We start from the raw sequence: 18,598 nt of genomic DNA, 5'->3' as shown, positions 1-18,598 counted from the left end.
ATGAATCTAACACAGGTGAAAAGCTTCTTTCCACTAGGGTACTTTATTCTACTTTCATTGCACACTCAGACCAGTCGATTCTAGTCTCCGCGACCTCACGACTATGAGACTGAGTCGAGCGTCGACTCGACATGTTGGTCGAACCTCGACATGAGTTGCTTAGTACCGTGCATTTTTAATCACTTGGGCAAATAATGGTGTAATACCTTGAGATCATTGATGACGCTCTGCACAAGAGTGAAGACGACATTGTTCGAGTCCAGATTGTTGATGTAGGTGGATGCCTTGCACAATTTGACACACGTGACGACAGCAGCTTCTGTCAGCTGTTTGCTGTTGTTCGGTGAGCTGACAGCCCTTCTCACAGAGTCGATGAACAGTTTCTTCTTGGAATGTCGTGGCGAGCAGGGGGCACCCGAGTCGGCATTCACTATCTCTTCCAGCACTTTCTGCAAAACAAAATTTACCTCACAATTTTGCTACAACAATTTTCAAATCTATATTGGTGTCCAAGTTGACAGTGGAGAAAGATAGCAGAACAGGGTTGACAAATCTTCTTATTTGACTCCATTTTGCCACTAAGTGAACACAGCTGTTACTAAATTTATTCCATTACATTTGGTTTGATATTAGTTTTCATTTTTTGTTAAATAATAATCAATTTAATTAAAAAAATTACATCAATAAAATATCCTTTTTCATAATTTTATTTTTATTCTCATGTACACCTGAAATCTTGGCGGCTAATTCAAAAAGCTGTGATACACCAATCTGAACTTCAAAGCAACAGAAATGAGTTATTCGGTAGGTACCTAAGTTCTCTTGAAAATAATAGCAAAATAGAAATCCTATTTATAATGAGATGATTCTAATGGAAATAATTCTGAAATAACCTTTTAATATTAGTTATACCGGTACCAGTAACCTATACTGGTAGGCTAACGGGCTAACTGAAGTATATTGTGAGGATGGACAAAGTGTAGGATAGTCCAAGTTATCAACTTTTAAAGTGTCATTTAAGGTATAATTTGTGTTTCTCATACGATATTATTTAAAAATTATATCATTCATTCATAAATACATTTTTAAATCAATTATACGACTTTGTCTACTCAAGTATTTTGTTAAAATGAAAAAAAAAACATGGCGGCTGAAGATTGTTTGTTTACATCTGTACAGTCACTGTCAAAAGTAAAAATAAAATATTTCTGGCAAACTGACAACATTGCAAAGCTAGAAAGAGCTTTTTCAAATGATAGAAAAGGATAGCAACACTTGTCAATCAAATACTGCCATTATAATGTGGACCTCATTATAGAAACATGTGATGCAATCTTGAGTTGAGCCACAATTGTCTCTGGTAATCGAATAAAATTCAAAGAAAATTTTTAAATCCTCAATCAGCCTCTACACTGGGACAATAGTAGGGTCAACTTAGGGCCAATCCACACGAAGCGTTTTCTTAGGGTAGGAAGCTCTCCGATTGGCTGATTAGGTTGCCATTAGGGAGTCAGCTAATCAGAGTGCTTCCTGCCCTGCCAACTCGGAAAAAACACCTGATAAAACCATTTGTGTGGTTTGGCCCCAAGCGTGCACTAGCTGTCGCGGGAGTACGGGATCGGAAGTGTCATGTACATTTCAGCTCCAAACATTTCTAATTCCGCAACCTGTAGCAGCTAGTAGCACCTACAACTAATGTCACTGTGTGCAGTGTGCTTTATTTTATCATGCATAATGGATTATTACATTTTCAAGGTATATTATTTATGCAGATCTATTAAAAAATTATCAATGCTTGATAAGTAAACTTATTGATATTTTTGAACAAAGTGCTGTATAAGTTGAAAATGAATCAATAGTTTTACTTGAAAAATCTTCAATACATCGGTAACTGACTATTAATTAAATTAGATTTGAATAATCGAAATCGCAATCAATACATGGAAAAACAATAAATAGTAAAATAGAAACATGATGAAGTCAAATAACACAAATTTATTAGGAGAAGAAAAACAAACTTGTTCTAAAGTGTACACCTATATGACACCAGTGTACACCAATGGTGTCATATTCAGTGGACATAGAAACTTGAAGGTTAGGATAGTGTTGGTCAAGATTGTAAATTTATAAAGGCAGTGAAGTTTACTATGATTATAATCAGATGAAAACATACAATCAATGGTGGATTTGGAAAACGAAATTAGTAAAAACAAATAACGAATATAAATTTTAAAATTACATACAAAGGTACACATATTGTACGATCTACATTCACTGTAAAATCGTTTCGGTGGGAGAATTTTAGTAAGTTGATATATTGAGCGGAAAATGACTCACAGGCGAAAGAATGAGCACCATCATTTGCAGAGGCCAAGCATGAGTGGCTCTGCCTTTCTTCGCATCAGCAAAACTATCCAATATATCAAACAGCGCTTCACAACATTTCACAAGGTCTTCGTTGGGACATTTCTGCAAAAAAGATCAAAGGACTTTAATACGGTAGATCATACTAATAACTACAAAATTTAAGAATGATAATTTCATTTCAATAAATTATTAAACCTTATAATAAAATTCACAGATGATATAATATATTATATATTGAATGATATTATTATATATTTTGATTCAACATTGACGAATGATTATTTCATTTCAATAAATTATGAATCCTTTTAATTCAATTATTTTGATTCATAATATAAATATTGGTAGATGAGATATACATATTTTGGTTCACATTCAAATCGCTAACTGTAAACTGTGTAATGATGAACCATTAAGCCTCTTCCACCCAGACAATATTATCATTAATCTATCAACGCAATTTGATATGCATGTCTTAGCTATAGTAGGGTCCACGTTATAATGGCAGTACTTGATGCATTGGTATTGCTATCCTTGTTTTGTCATTCGACAAAGCAGATAGCGCTATCCTTTTCTAGCTCCGCAACGTTGCCAGATCGTATTTCTACAATGTAGAGATATAATTAACAAAATATGTATTCTCAATTATGAAAATTTATTATTCAAAAATATATTTTCTTGACGAATTATACGAATTAGTTGAATTATTCGAGAAATTATTACGAATTATATTTCGAAAATATAATTGATTATTTCTAACAAGAATGAACAGATGATCAGCTATCTTCTATAGGAGACATGGTTTTGGCCGCGACACCTCACGTTGACGTCACACCTCCAAGTGGGCACCTGCTGTTCGAATATCCCGTGAGATGTGACACGCGAGCTACTACCCATTGGCACTGCCAAGTCGATAGGCGAGTATCACGGAGGAGTTTAGCCTGCATTGAGTGGAACCACCACTGTACAGCTCCGGCGGTACGTGGGCCTGGTCAGGGCCCGGACGTATACTCTAACTCATCTGTGACATCACCAGTGACATTCACAATTATCCGACTAGGGCCAGTGGAGATCTTCACGTACCTAGATGCAAATTTACTAAATCTATTTCGAGTTTTCCAGTAGTGGGGATAAAATTTTTCAACCTTCTCCCAACCTCCTTCCGTACCCTTCCCCTGCCTCTATTCCTTAGACATTTAAGAAAATGGCTTATTGAAAATCCATTCTACTCTTCAGAAGAATTCAGGACAGGAGTATGTAGACTAGAATAAATTATTAATATCAACTATTACATGAAATAGTTAATTATAACTTAGCCTTATTATGGGTGAACTATTGAATGTTATTGATTGATATTGTTGTCTTTATTCATTTTAAGGATTTATTATTATTGATTTTATTTATTGTGACCTAATTATAATTTCATTATAAATTGTAAATTTATAAAATATTTTTCGCCCCACTTGGATGTAATGAGCTGGTTTACGTGCGTCATATGGAGGCCGAAAATGATTGTTTTCTGACCAGGCCGGTAAAATTTTTACGGCCCTAGGGCTGTAAAATAACCTTGAAGTCAGCTGATTCTGATTTGATGTGAACGTGTTTACAAAATAGTTTATGAAACGGAATCAGTTTATGCTTCTAGAATTGAATAAAGTATTTTGCAATAAGATACTATCATTTTATTTGGATGGATGAAATACAAATAATATATTATAAACTATTCAAATTCGATTTTCAGAGTAGGATAGAACCTCTAACCTAAACTTCCTAAGTCGATGACAACAAGCATTGTTGACGTCGACATTCAAATTGGCCAAATTTCAAGTGTGCTAAAACAGCTGATCAAAAAACTTTTCATTATTTGTGTTTATTATTCAATAATTGAAACATTTTTAATAATATCATCTTATTGTCATTTGAAAGAATAAAAAAGTATAAACTCAACCTCCCACATAATTGAACATAATCTTCTAGGTTATTTAGACAAATCAGAATAAAAAACAAAAATACTTGAACAATTTCCTGATATTCAGATTACCTCAAATTTGCTAGAGCTATGACCTTCCACTTTTGCTTTCGGAAGTGCTTAATGAACAATTATTCTCATATATATATTGTTTATTTTTCTGTGTGGCGAAAAATAGCGTTCGCACCACAGGCAAAAATGTTTTTCCGGCTCTCAATCTTTTCTAGTCCTCGGCCTACGACCTCGGACTTGAAAACCTATTTCGAGCCGGAAAAGTCTCATTTTCGGCCCTAGGTGCGAAATATACTATTGTGACATAGCTTTATGTACTACTGTATCGTCAGGCTGAATAAATGTATTGATTGATTGATCTACAGGCCAGGAAAAATACTCGAGGTTCCCAATTGTATACGTCTCCAGGGTTGGCGCTTGCACGTCCACCACAGGCGGCCAAAAGGGTACGCTAGCGTTTCGGAAAGAAGCACCCGTGAGAGGGGTTTTACGACATGCTATGATGCTACTTCCAGAGACGGAGGCGTTACCCGAGTCCCACAGTCTGACCTATGGGAGTTTCAGATGATTGATTTCCAGAGATGGGGATAGCCTACCCTGATCCCCATAGTCTGGCCTCTCACTGGCTAACCCCGAAACTCCACCGGAGATTCTTCAATGTGCCCAGCTACTCTCAGAGACGATGAGTTCAGGCGACTCAGTCAAACCACGAACCTCCCATAGTCTGGAGCCTTCACCCAGCCACACCGCCATAAGCCAGGCTACTCCCAGGGGCGGAGTCACACAGTCATCACGTGTACTCCCTTTTCCCTTCACCGTGAGGACCAGCGGCAGTAACTGGGGGATCCAGTACTTCCTGAGACGGGGGCGAGGAACGAACTCCAATGAAGCTCAAGATCCAGGGCCAGAGCTACTATAGCTACTTCTATAGACGACAGTGACAAGATAAGAGAATTTGCAACGCTGTTCTTTTATCTTTCTCCACAACGTGAAACTCACTATAGGTCACAGTAAGCCTGGAGAATATAATCTGGAGTAATGTACAGTTTCTTGAAATACCTAACAAGTAGTACTGAACAAAGAGTAATTGTGGATTTATGAATGAAGCCATCAACCAACCTGAACTTCAGCAAACTCGTGTGGATACACATCCATCCAATTCCATATCGCCTTTTCTAAAGCAGCCATGAGCACTTGGTGAGCAGATTTCTTTAGAAGTTTGAACTTTGATATAGATTCTGAAATGGGAGAAAGATTGACAGATAAAAACACTTCTAATTCAAGTGTACATAATCAACACTCAATATGGAAGAAAGGAGCAGAAATTCGAAAAATAGGTACCGTATTCGTGAACTATTTCTATGAACAGTCTTCGCCAATTACACTTAGGTTTTGTGTAGTTGTTAAAAATAATTTGCAAAGAGTAATAAAGTAAATTTATTGATTTCATATTGAACTCTTTTCATGAATTGTTTTCTCTTGTCTGTATTCTCTTCATTTTAAATTCTGTAAACTCATTTTTTACTTGAATGTTGTTTCCAACCAAATTCAACTTTGCATTATTTATACACTAAAAAGGCTACAATTTCTCTACACCAGCATTATTTATACACTAAAAAGGCTACAATTTCTCTACACCAACACCAGCAGAGTAATTAATAACAGGAACCCAACCCATCATAACCGTTGAAATAGTTTCTGATTGGTCCACCAAAACGTGTTCCACTCAAGTCGCCCATGGGTCTCTCAAGGTCGAAGTTTCCTCTTGACACCACCACCCTTCTCTACCAACACTGTTGCCACTTTGTGCTAAGGGTGGCTAGTAAGAGAGAAAGTGAATGTGTGGAGAGGGTGTGAGAGTGAAGTTTTGTTCTTGTGAGGAGTATTGTTTGTCTTCTCTGGATTGTTAACTATGACAAGGACAATATAGTTCACAGTTTTACAAATGTGAATGAATGAATGACACAATAGAACTTTTGAGCCTGATGTGCTCGAAAGAATTTGTGACAGGTAGTGATGGAAAAGAGGAAGAGGAAAGGTATGAGAAGGAAAGGGTGATAGACTGGTTGAATGAGGGGTGGACAACAGTGGCAACATTGCAGTGGCCTTGAGAGACCCATTTTCGCTTGGGCGACTATAAGAAAGGTTTATAAAGATAGCCCTTAGTTAAGAAAATTAGAAGCGGGTAAAATGTATTGTAAAGTAAAATATTGGCTGAATTGAGATGAATAAATACCACTAGACTTGTCAAAGTTATTAAGAATTCTAAATGCTTGTATCGTGCGAAATTCACTCAACTTTGGTATTTCTATTATCATAGGCAGTATCAAAGACACCAACGAGAGAGATCGCAAATCGATAAACATTGGCAAATCATACACAGAGCTTTAATGAATCGAAAATAAATTATGCAAGCAATAGTTACCATTCAGAAGCTTTACTAGTTTGATAATATCAACATTGATGTGATGGATAAGTTCTATATCACTGTAATCTGGATTTTCTTCTGTGCTTGTACTTAGCTCTTGTAGCCTGCAATCAGAATGTAATAATTACTTTTCTACTTTTCCGAAGTCTAACTGGGTAGATAAAATGTGTACAATAATTCAACGTTTTATAAAATGGTTCTGTAGAATTCGAAACGTACCTGTCCACCTACAGTAAATAAAGATTCCCTCAACTTGAATCTGAATGAACCAAACATCAACCTGACTATAAATAAATATATAAATCTCAGTACCTCTTAAACTATTTTGTCACAACATGTTTCGGACATTAAAGCCATTTTCAAGTCCGAGATATGTTGTGGCAAAATAATTTAAGGGAACTGAGATTTATATTTTTATTTATATTAAAAGTAGACCTGAAGAAAAAAGACAATCAACTTGAATGTTTCTTCTATTAATCCATATGAAACAGTAAATTTCTACAAATCAAAATATCAACTGTACAAGCTCAACAGATCAAGGATCTTGGTTCAGAATTCATCATTCAATCTTTCTGTAGGATGAAAGTTTTCGTCTTCAAAGATAGTAAGCGATAGTAGGACAAGTGTCTTTAGTTGAAGGGTAAACAGCGCCTAAAGATTATCGAAATAAATGAAAAAACTTGATTTTTTCAATTCATTCCATTTGTTAACCGTAGCAATCTCTCTGCTGCAACCATAGTCAAGATTTTTGACTTCAGAATATTTTACCCTTGTTTCAATTCAATTTACATCATTAAGAAATGAGTTTTAATATCATATAATCATCGATCATCATTAATATCAATAAATTAATTTCAATGTACTTATATTAATAGGATTATGATATGACTTTCATACAAAGAAAAACTAACAACACATCAGGAGAATTATTAAAACATACATACCTCGCAGATATTCTGTTGAAGACAGCATTGAAAAAATTAATACTCAGAGCAAACAATACTTTTGATGCGAGAGTTTTCAGTTGCTGATTTGTGAAATCATTATGGATGGGGACTTCTGTAGAAAACAAACAATTCAAATTGTAAAACATAGGATAATGCTTATGGTTTAATGCTGATAGCAATATTGATTCTAGTATCTATGAAAATCTTGTCCAAAGTGAAATGCTATCACAAATCACTAGTGAAAAGCACAATACTGTAAGTAGGCAATTTCAATAATCTTATCCCATTGTTTCAATGGAGAAAGATGATGTGGAATTTCTCCATAATTAGAAGAAAAATACATTAATGTTGTCAATACCATTTTTATATTTAAAAATATTTTACATATTGAGATTCTATTCTTTTTCTTTTTATTGTCACCAATTCTATAATTTACGGAGGTTTATGATAAAATGAACTCACATTATTCACAAATAGCTCATAGTAGCGTAAAAGTGCATTAATGAATAGTAGTCCACATTGTAGTTATTCAACGTGTGCAAGGAATCTAACACGGAAAAGGTCATTCATTTCGGATTTTGAAAGTTATTAAAATACAATATGTGTGCTACAGCTAGGATATGATTTTCAACTTTGTTATAACGAACATATTTCCTAATAAGTGGCATAGACTTTACAAATCCAACTATCAAATACACAGAACATTGTATCTTGTTCTGATGGAACCATGAGGTAACTAAAATATTAGTTTCAATTTGATAGCGAACAGTGAAAGCATGATGAAATAACAACTGGTAATACTGCATTTCGAAAAAAATTACCTAGAAATTGACAAATTTCACGCAATAGTATTTTTACGTTCATTGTCTCGTCAAATCTTGTCGTATCTTTCGGTTGATTTGAAAGACACCTTTCCAGTGTATCAAGGACAATTAACAAGGATTCGTAGCAGTTCTTCTCCATTTCAGGGCCATGAGGCTTCGATCCAGACATTATAGCCAAGAACTGAAAATATCATCACAAATCAGAAAGAAATCGTTTCAGAATAATCAAAACATTTTCTACGTAGAAAAACAACAGTGTCTAGACTACAACAAAGTTATTATAGTGTTCAGTCATGGAAAACAAAATCAAATATAATATGACCATTAAATTGAAACTAACACCAGATATATTTATCATAACTGCCGGATAAATTAGATTATAATTACTGTACAGTTTTAGCATATAAACATTTGTGTAATGTACAATACTGGACATGATCACAAAAATACAGATAATTAATTAAACGATGCTATTTATAACACCACTACCAGATTTTTCAATTAAAATAAAAACGACTATAGATATTTGAAAAAGTAGTTTAGAAACTAATTACCAGTTTTATAACGAAATTTCCCTTTTTTAGCATTACCATATTATGTTAGGGCTAATTAAATAGAGTTTTTGAGTTGTTGAGTCAATAAAACACACTACAACGGATTAAGCTGTATTTATTGCATTTTTTATGATTTAAATTTTCCTCAAATAAAGTTGGCAGTTAAGGCTGTGCAAGGGCTAAAAATAAACTTTCTACTCGTGATATTTTTCCAAGTTTTTCGATTTGTATATCATCAAGCTATCAAAATGAAAAAGTTTTCTCAGGAAAACATTTTTTCTGATCATTACTTTTTGAGATATGAGCGCCTCAAGTTTAAATTTTTGGGACAGAACATTTCAAATTCGGTAAGAGATAAATCCATGAGATTTAGCGGATAGATTCTTCATGGTATTGTTGATCTAGTAAAACAAAAATTTTCTGAAAATATCAATTTTTAAGATAGTTATTCAATTTACTAAAAATAACCAAAAATAACTTTTGGTTGAGTTATTTTTGGTAAATTGAATAACTTTTTCAAAAATTGATATTTTCAGAAAATTTTTGTTTTACTAGATCAACAATACTATGAAGAATTCATCCTCTGAATCTCATGGATTTATCTCTTACCGAATTTGAAATGTTCTGTCCAAAAATTTAAACTTTAGGCGCTCATATCTCAAAAAGTAATGATCAGAAAAAAATGTTTTCCTGAGAAAACTTTTTCATTTTGATAGCTTGATGATATACAAATCGAAAAACTTGGAAAAATATCACGAGTAGAAAGTTTATTTTTAGCCTTTGCACAGCCTTAAGCCCGGTCTAGACGCTCAAGTTTAGCTTCAGTCTTTTGCTCAAGCAAAAGTCGGTACACGTAAGTCGTTGCATCTGGACGGTAAAACGGATGGGTCTTCAAGCTTAAGTCGTTAAACTTAAAATGTTTTGGCCGGGAATCTTTTTCCATCAAGCCGTCCGTCTTTTGCCTATCTACCCAAACCATGGTAGCTCATACGGAGATATGCCTCGGGAACACAGCTCTTCAAGCTCCTCAGCAGAAACAGGACTCTGTTCAACCTGCAGCAGACACTCTGTATATGCTCCCTCCAAAAGTTTCCTATCAAGATGGAAGCCCAAGAGCTTTACAGGAGGGAACTCATACTGCATCCCATTCCTAAGGCTGAAGACAATGGTTTGTATCTTTTCACTGTTTAAGGCAAACCGGTTAGCAGCAAACCAGTCGGCAGCTGCCCCTCTGGATGCATTCATCAATTCCTGGACCTCATGCATATTCCTGCCAACATCCATGATAGAGGTGTCATCGGCGTAGCATACAACCATCCTATGATCTGAAAGGGCAACATCATTGATCATAATAAGAAACAGAAGGGGTCCCAGCACAGATCCCTGGGGCACCCCATAACTCAGGGCTCTAACCCGTGAGAGCCCACCACCTGCCTGAACAGCCTGCCTGCGTCCACCCAAGTATGAGCGCAGAAGCTGGAGAGGTCCACCGACCACACCATAGAGAATCAACTTAGACAGCAATATTTCATGATCCAGGGTGTCAAAAGCCTTGCTGAGATCACATAGCGTCAACCCAGCAACCCCCCCTTCAAAAATATCACATATCCCTTTAATTATACATTCAACAGCGCCCACCGTCGACCGTCCAGCCCTGAACCCAAACTGAGTGTCAGCAAACAGACCATTCAGCTCACAGAACTCATACAATTGTCCAGCTATTATGATCTCAAATATTTTTGACAGAACTGGCAAAATTGAGACTGGTCTATAGTTGTTAGGATCCAGGCGAGAACCCCTCTTATAAATCGGTACAACCCTTGCCAACTTCAAACTCATCTGGGAATACATTCTGAGCTAGACACTCATTTATACATTGAGTCAAAGGTATCAAAATAAACTTAATAATACGTTTTAAGAAATTACTTGACATACAATAAATGTCCTTGCTTGCCGAACACTTGAGGCCCATGGTTATCCTCGCATGTGACACTGTGCCACACCAGTGTAGCTGTGGGTGGCTGCCGAACCCGCATAAGATGACACACAGGCAGTGCCACTGATGCAGCCATCCCTTCAACTGGTGATGTTGGTGTTGGCAAAGGGCTGTTACTGATGCCGATGTCGATGATGCTGTCAATGAGGATGCCACCAATGATGATGCCGGAGTCGATGATGTGCTGTCAACAATGCTGGATCCGGTAAAGAGACTGTCACTGGTCCCGATGTTGATGATGATGATGCCGCCGACGACAATGTTAATGATGACGCCGCTGATGATGGTGCCATCAGTGATGCTGAGTTGATGATGGTGTGACATTCAATGTCAGCTGTTTTACATCCATGAAATCAAGCCGGTAAACAGCTGATTGTAGAACAAATAAACATATGATTCTCATTACAGCATACTATACTGTTAATAAAATCCTACATTTTCTTTAATATTACAGTCGAGTATGTTCCTAGTTCCGAATTAGGAACAGCAAAACTGGTACAAAAACGCCTTTTAGCGCTCAAGGTGGAAATTTTGTCAACTACAATCAAGAAATCCTGATTCGAAACTTGTAAACTAAGTTATGTTTATAGAATGCATGTAGTAATGTCAGGACAAGCAGGTAATGTTTTCTGTTTATCAATTATTCTTTTATAGATTATTATGACAAAAATAGTGTAAGTTACTTGGACGTGAATGTCTTTTGCAGTGCTCGAATGAAATTCTAGTCTCGGCCAACGCCTCGACTAGAAACATCATTCTCGCCTGCAAAAGGCTCTTTCCCTCCTTGTGACTTGAGATACTATATCGTCAGAGTTGAAATAGAGACAAATTTTGATCATAAACAATTACATGGCACGTCAGTAGCACAATGGATATTTCAATGCTTCAACCAAAACTTAAGGTTAATACACAATGAATATTTTAATTTTAATTCTTCAACCAAAACTGTAGGTTAATATAAAACGATGTTTTAAAAACAGTGTTTCCAGACTAAATATCTTTGAAAGCAGCAGTTTGCAAAATCTTTCAACTGACCGTTTCGTTGACTCGTTGAAGAATTTTTGTTAGGCCAGAAATGACAAGAGAAAAACGGTATCGACTGATCTGGATGAGACACTCCTTTGAGTTTTCTTCGTTCACTCTTGTAGTACATGTTTGAGGCCCCGCACGACTCGGTAACTGCAATCAAAAACGCAACAAATTGCCTTAATACTGATTATTGTTATCCTTCAATAATTTACATTCATTACACCCTAAGGGCCGGTTTCCGAGCTCGGAATTTAGCCAAGTTCTAGACTTTAAACAGCTGGAGTCAGAAAATTGTTTTCCAAAACGGGGCGTAGTTGCAGTTTTTATGACAGTAGTCGCAGTTTTTATTTTCTCATTTCTATAATTGGAAACGTTTTTCCTTGACGAAATTAAACATTCCTAAATAATTCAAAATAGCTAAAACTTTACACTATTTTCTCTTTATTTTATTTTGTGTTCAATATTCTAGTTTTTCGAAATTTAATTCAAACGTTACTATGACAATGACTACGACAACGCCCCGTTTCGGAAAGCCTATTTTCTGAATCCAGCTGTTTTAAGTCTAGCTAGAACTTAGGACCGGAAACCGGCCCTAAATATATTTCATAATTCAAACATGTTCTATAGTGAGGTCCACGTTATAATGGCAGTATTTGATTAACATTGGTGTTGCTATGGTCCTTGACTATCATTCGAGAGAAAACAGATAGTGATATTCTTTTGTACCTCCGCAACGTTCCCAGATAGTTTTCTATGAGTGTAGAAATAGAATTAATTAACAAAATATTCAATCTCAATTATTATAAAAATGTATTATTGAATCACTGGAAAATATATTTTCTTATCATATAAAATATAATTGATTATTTTTAACAATAATGAATAGTTAATATTACATCAGATATACCGTTATCAGCTATCCTCTACAGAAGGTAGTGGCAAGGCAGAGAATCGGCATTGCTGTTCTCCTATCTTTCTCCACTGCCATTATAACGTAGACCTCACTATAACCAATCCTCATTATATAGTACCGGTATAAATAGAAATTCAAATCTCAGTACCCTTTTTGAATGATTTCCCTAAACAGAAAAGAGACAATAGTACCGGTAGCCTATCAAAAGTTTTTTCAAAACTGTAGCCTTGTTTACACAGTGCGAGTAGCTCACCAAGACAGTGGACATAATTATTTACAGAAGAACATCTATAATTCGTAGTTGACGGGACCAAGCGTTTACTATGAATTATGGAGGGTACGAACTATAGAGGCTATGGAGGAGGAGGATGAGAGAGAAATGAGAGGTTGAAAAATGAAACATATTTATCATTTAGCGTATGGTGCTACGACACAAATCTCTATGTTATCTAACACATATAAACAATGAAGTCATCTTAGTCACAAGATTTGAAAAAAGGGTGGAACACAAATAAAAAGGAAATTTTTAAAAGTTATATACATATATCTAGAGTTTATCAGAGATTGACAATGGTGTAATAACCGAAGCCGGTCTTTCTAAGTATCAATAAATCTGTGGGTTTTTGACAATTTCTTAGTCTTTTTCATTTAATATATCTAGTCTATTTAAATATGCCCCGGCATCTGGCGTAGCTACCAGGAAATCATCCAGCCTGCCCTCATAAGCTGTTCTTGTGCACTCTTCTACAATGTGTCATATGGTTTGCACAGCGCCACACTCACAGAAATGCATTGGATCCTTTCCCCACTTGTGCAACGCATAGGCACATCTTCCATGCTGAGTGCGGATCCTGTTTAGAGTTGGACAGAGTTTGCGTGGAAAATCAAAACCTTGTGGCTTTTGGGTGATACATGGGGCAAGATTGATTTGCCTTGCATGCCACTCTCGTTGCAAGGCGTCTGTTAAACTGAACCTACCATCCAGAGCATGTAATGCCGTTCTGGTGGGAGGCTTCCGAGACGTCAGGCGGATTTGATTGGCATGTTCTATATCCCCATGCATTGGAAAGTTTTAATTTTGCAGGATCTTGTTGAACTTTCTTGTTAGAGCATTTATGCGTCGGAGGTTGGGGGGTGGAATGTGACTCAGCACCGGGAGCCATTCCATTGGCGTCGTTTTTATGACTCCAGCAACCATTCCCATTAAATTATTAAACTGAGCATCAACATGTGAGCTATTTAGCCACACGGGCGCACAAAACTCAGCAGTTGAAAACACGAGACTCAGGGCTGAAAAGCGCATGTTGAAGCTGAAGCTCCCCAAGAAGTTCCACAGAGCTTTTGGATGATATTGTTTATGGACTTCAGGATAACAGCAATTATTCTACCTAAATAGCAGCATAACTGTTAATAAGGTCAAGTTATAATCATCAGATTTTTAAGTCACAAATTTACAGAATATTTAAGTAATTGGATTCATGAAATATCTACAAAATAATATCACCCAAGATTTTCAAGAAGTTGAAAAATATGCAACAGAAACTTAACTATAAAATAAGTGACAAGCTGACAACATTCATGGTTGACGTTTCGCAGCTGATTGGAAATATCGAAATGAGTACGATAGTGTTTTTCCGCCATTTTGTAAGATGCTCCTTGAAAGGAAGCGTCCTGTCAAGTACTACGCCCACATATATCTAGGAGTTTTTCAATGAGTGAGCCACTTGTCATCGAATTGGATGCGAAGTTCCTGTTTGCATTTCTGTTACTGAGATGGAAGCATGCAACCTCGGTTTTACTGGCATTCGGTTGGAGGCGCAATCAGCGAAAATATTTTCCCAGTTATGCCAAGTCAGATAATGCTGTGCTGAAATGCATTCTGCCGTCCTTTATGGGGTCATTGAAGATTTTATTGAATTGAATAACGATGTAGCATGCCGACTGATAGTTTTCAGAACTGGTGCAATAGTTCAATACTCTTCTAGATTGTTAAGGGGCAGTTTGAGTGGAGCACAGTCGAATGCTTTGCTCCGATTGCAAAGGTCAATGAATTACCTGACTCAAATGCATTTCAGAATACACAAATCAGGACAGTCAGAGCACTTGTCGATGAACGGACATTTCTGAAACCAAGTTGAGCTTTACTGAATAGTTTATTCTTTTCAATGTATTCCAACAAATGTTGGCTAATAATTTTTAACAACTTTGGACATACTGAAAGGAATAGATATTTGCCTGAAATTTACTCGCTAGTTGATATCGCTTTACTTATAGATTCACTGATTATTTTTACAATTACAAGAACTTCCTCAAAATTTTAAGGTCAAAAGTAAGATGTTTTGTGTTGGGAGTGAGAGTGGAAGAGGTGTGGGTAGTCACTGGGTGTAGGATTCAAGTAAGTTTTTAACAAGGTTGAGACAGTTCTAAATTATCGTCTTTTAAATAATGCAGTTGGACTCGGATTTGTTGTTGTGGTGAGGGTGATGAATGATATTTGATTGAATTTATGTCAATCTGATTTGGATTGTATTATGGGTGTAGGCTAATTAAGTTTATTAAAGTCATACCTACTTTTTTGATGGTCATTTTTTCATATAAGTTACTTATAAATCGATAATTAAATTCTAATAAAAGGCTAATAAGGCAGGATAGTAATTATAGGTCAACTGCAAGGACTTCAAGTTCAAAGTTGGATACACTTCCTAACTTATTCTCTAAAAAAATAAGTCACCTAGAATATTATAAGTAGGTGTTATCTTCAAAATTTGTTAAGGCTGAAAGTGATTAGTTCAATATCATCATGTGGTGAAAGCAAACTGTTGCTGTTAGCTAGTATAGCTACTGTTCATTCATTCAGTAATTTGTTATCAAATTGTTGATACCGGGTATAACTGGGCGTTGAGATTTCCACTTGGTTTCTCTGTGATGCCATGGAAATATCCAATTGGCAACTAATAATTCATTTATCATTTTAATCTAAGGTTTCTCTTTTGTTGATTATTTTAATCAGGAATGATTATCAAGAAGTAATAAGTTGTTTGAAATGACAACACTCCTCCCAACACCCCATCATCCGGTCAGCTCCCATTCATAAAAGCACACAGGCTTTATCGATTTTCAGACGGATTGTTGACTGAGTTAGAAACTCGGTCAAGAGGTATCTAATCATTATAAAACACCTACTTACCCTTTCTTCAAACCTACTCATTAGGGATGACACCCATTCCACTGGTTTTGAGTAGCCATTGGAAATAATGTTTGCAAACAATCACATTCAAGTTATAAAAAGTGTAAACATCACGTCGCCGCCATCTCGACAATCGGTCATATTGCTCAATACTGCCAATATAAGCAACAAAGAACAAAATAATATACCAGCTGCATGAATGCGCAGTGCTACCATTTTAATTTCCCTCAAACTATTCCCTTTTCCCTTGAGATGCAAAGGCATGAATGAGAGGACTGCTCGAAGCCGCGAAATGATCAAATATTCAAAACAGTCTACTCCAACATGATCCAATTAATAAATTATTATTAATTTGCTGGCAATCTTTTGTAGTAGAGATGAAGTTGAGTGGAATGTGAATGATTAATTTATATTGCAAGTAGGAACTAGGGAACATTCTAAACTATGAACATTTTCAATGATAGAATAAAAAATATTTTTTAGTCAATTTAGGCTAACTTATTTTAACTTTTCTACTATGTGTCAGTTATAATTTATAGGTAATGGACTCCATTAATTATATTTATAAAAATCAAATTTTCATCTCCTTCAATAATGATACTTAGTAAGTATAAGTAAGCCTATGCCCACACATTATATGGTAAGGTAATTAATTACAAATCCCAATTAAAAAAAAAACTTGTTCTCTAGTTTTAAATGCAGTAGGTATACTGGCATTTAATGACAGAATAATGTGCATACCATAGGCATATAATTATTTTTATCAATTTAATTATTTAAATATTATATTTCTGTGGTAATTTGAAAAAAAACTTCTACAATAGTATAGTTTGGATAATATTTATCAATTTTGGAAAGTTTCATGAAGTTCACTCATATATTCAATTTTTTTATTGTTAGCCTACCTACATATTGCAATCAAATTATTGTATTTTCCAAATGTTTAAGACTATAATATTGAACGAGTGAAATGAGGTCTAAGATTCAAGTCGACGGATGGCATTTCTCTTAATGTTTAGATGTTTTCATGTTGCGCATTTACGGCGAAACGCGGTAATAGATTTTCATGAAATTTGACAGGTATGTTCCTTTTTAAATTGCGCGTCGACGTATATACAAGGTTTTTGGAAATTTTGCATTTCAAGGATATATAAAAGGAAAAAGAAGTCTCCTTCATACGCCAATATTACCGTAAAAATCAGACTATAGAATTATTCATCATAAATCAGCTGTCTAGTTGACTATAATACTACCCGTTCAAAAACATCGAGCATCTTGAAAATAATATTGTATCTTCCATCAACGTGTGTAGACAGTTGCAGCCAGACCTGATAACAGCGCTCACACTCACATCCCGGGATGACACGTCACGGTACGATATAGGACTGAAAGCTCTATGTTATTTCGGATTTTTTATAGACATCTTTAATTGATAAATTATTTATTAATTCTTGAGAAAACATAACAACAGGTCAGTAACTCACTGAGCGCAAGGTCTACTGTCACAGAACTACTAGTAATAATAACATATTATATTATACTAGTAGTTCTGTGATCAGTAGACCTCACGCAGTATTCTCATCCACAAGTACCTGATTGAAACTTGAAGCTGCGTACACATATTCGTGCTTCCAACCCGCACCGAGCACGCTCCTCCCTCGTACCGCCTTCGTACCACCATCGAACCACAGTCAGACCGCCCACGCACCCATCATGAACGTTAAGGAAGATGTTAGATCTTCTCGCGTTCCCCGGTCGAACTACTCTTGCTCCCCGGTCGATCATCAATCGCTCTGCTGGACTGACGTTCGGTTGCGGAGCAGAGCGAGAGTCTGTACGCACCTTTAGACCTTATGGAAATACAGCACTAGACTGGCTTCTCCACACATCTGTGTAATCACTTGTCAGCTGATTTATGATAAATAATTCTATAGTCTGATTTTTACTCTAGTATGAAGGAGGCTCCTTTTTCCTTATATTATCCTTGAAATGTAAAATTCCAAAAACCTTGTATATACGTCGACGCGAAATTAAAAAATCTGGTGTGGCGCACTCACACAACTTTCCTTGCCGTTATGAAAATTGATCACCTGACGCTAGTGTTCCCGCGCATCTCAAGTCCACTATTCAAAGATTTGAGCCAGCTGGTGACAGGGCAATAACGCTGGAGACACACATGAGGTCTGATATCTCTTCATAGTGAATGATTTAATAGAATCAACAATAATTTGCAATTGAATAATCACATTTTCTCGAATTTAAAGCTTATTTTCAATTTTAGGTGAAAATGTTACTGAACATTAATTGTAGAGATTTTCATGCTCAATCTACTCCACTTGATTTTTTTCGTTTCAATTGTATCTGAAGCCTGA

The 18,598-nt window shown here is 35.9% G+C and overlaps 1 protein-coding gene across 1 annotated transcript; it reads right to left on the bottom strand.

Annotated features, from left to right (window-relative positions):
* Window positions 1–164: 164 nt before the first annotated feature.
* On the bottom strand, window positions 165–16,364 carry LOC120355803 (neurofibromin-like). The gene is made up of 8 exons (XM_039444509.1): window positions 16,227–16,364; window positions 12,133–12,276; window positions 8,545–8,728; window positions 7,721–7,835; window positions 6,774–6,880; window positions 5,468–5,586; window positions 2,338–2,469; window positions 165–449 (listed from the first exon to the last, which is right to left on the bottom strand). The coding sequence occupies exons 1-8, from the start codon at window positions 16,245–16,247 to the stop codon at window positions 180–182; spliced, it is 1,092 nt and encodes a 363-aa protein (XP_039300443.1). The 5' UTR covers window positions 16,248–16,364; the 3' UTR covers window positions 165–179.
* Between the last annotated feature and the right edge of the window lie 2,234 nt (window positions 16,365–18,598).

This window comes from Nilaparvata lugens, unplaced genomic scaffold (assembly GCF_014356525.2).
Source record: "Nilaparvata lugens isolate BPH unplaced genomic scaffold, ASM1435652v1 scaffold4851, whole genome shotgun sequence".
NCBI lineage: Eukaryota > Metazoa > Arthropoda > Insecta > Hemiptera > Delphacidae > Nilaparvata > Nilaparvata lugens.
The sequence above is the reverse complement of the archived record's forward strand: the minus strand, read 5'-3'. Positions and strand labels throughout refer to the sequence as shown.

Bases quoted from the DNA above. Each gene is read 5' to 3' on its own strand.
- LOC120355803 (XM_039444509.1), bottom strand. From the start codon at position 16,247: ATGAGTAGGTTTGAAGAAAGG. The intron at 6,881-7,720 runs GTATGTATGTTT...TTCTGATTGCAG, and splicing joins TTCAACAGAATATCTGCGAG to GCTACAAGAGCTAAGTACAA. The intron at 2,470-5,467 runs GTTGGTTGATGG...TCTTTTTTGCAG, and splicing joins ACGAGTTTGCTGAAGTTCAG to AAATGTCCCAACGAAGACCT.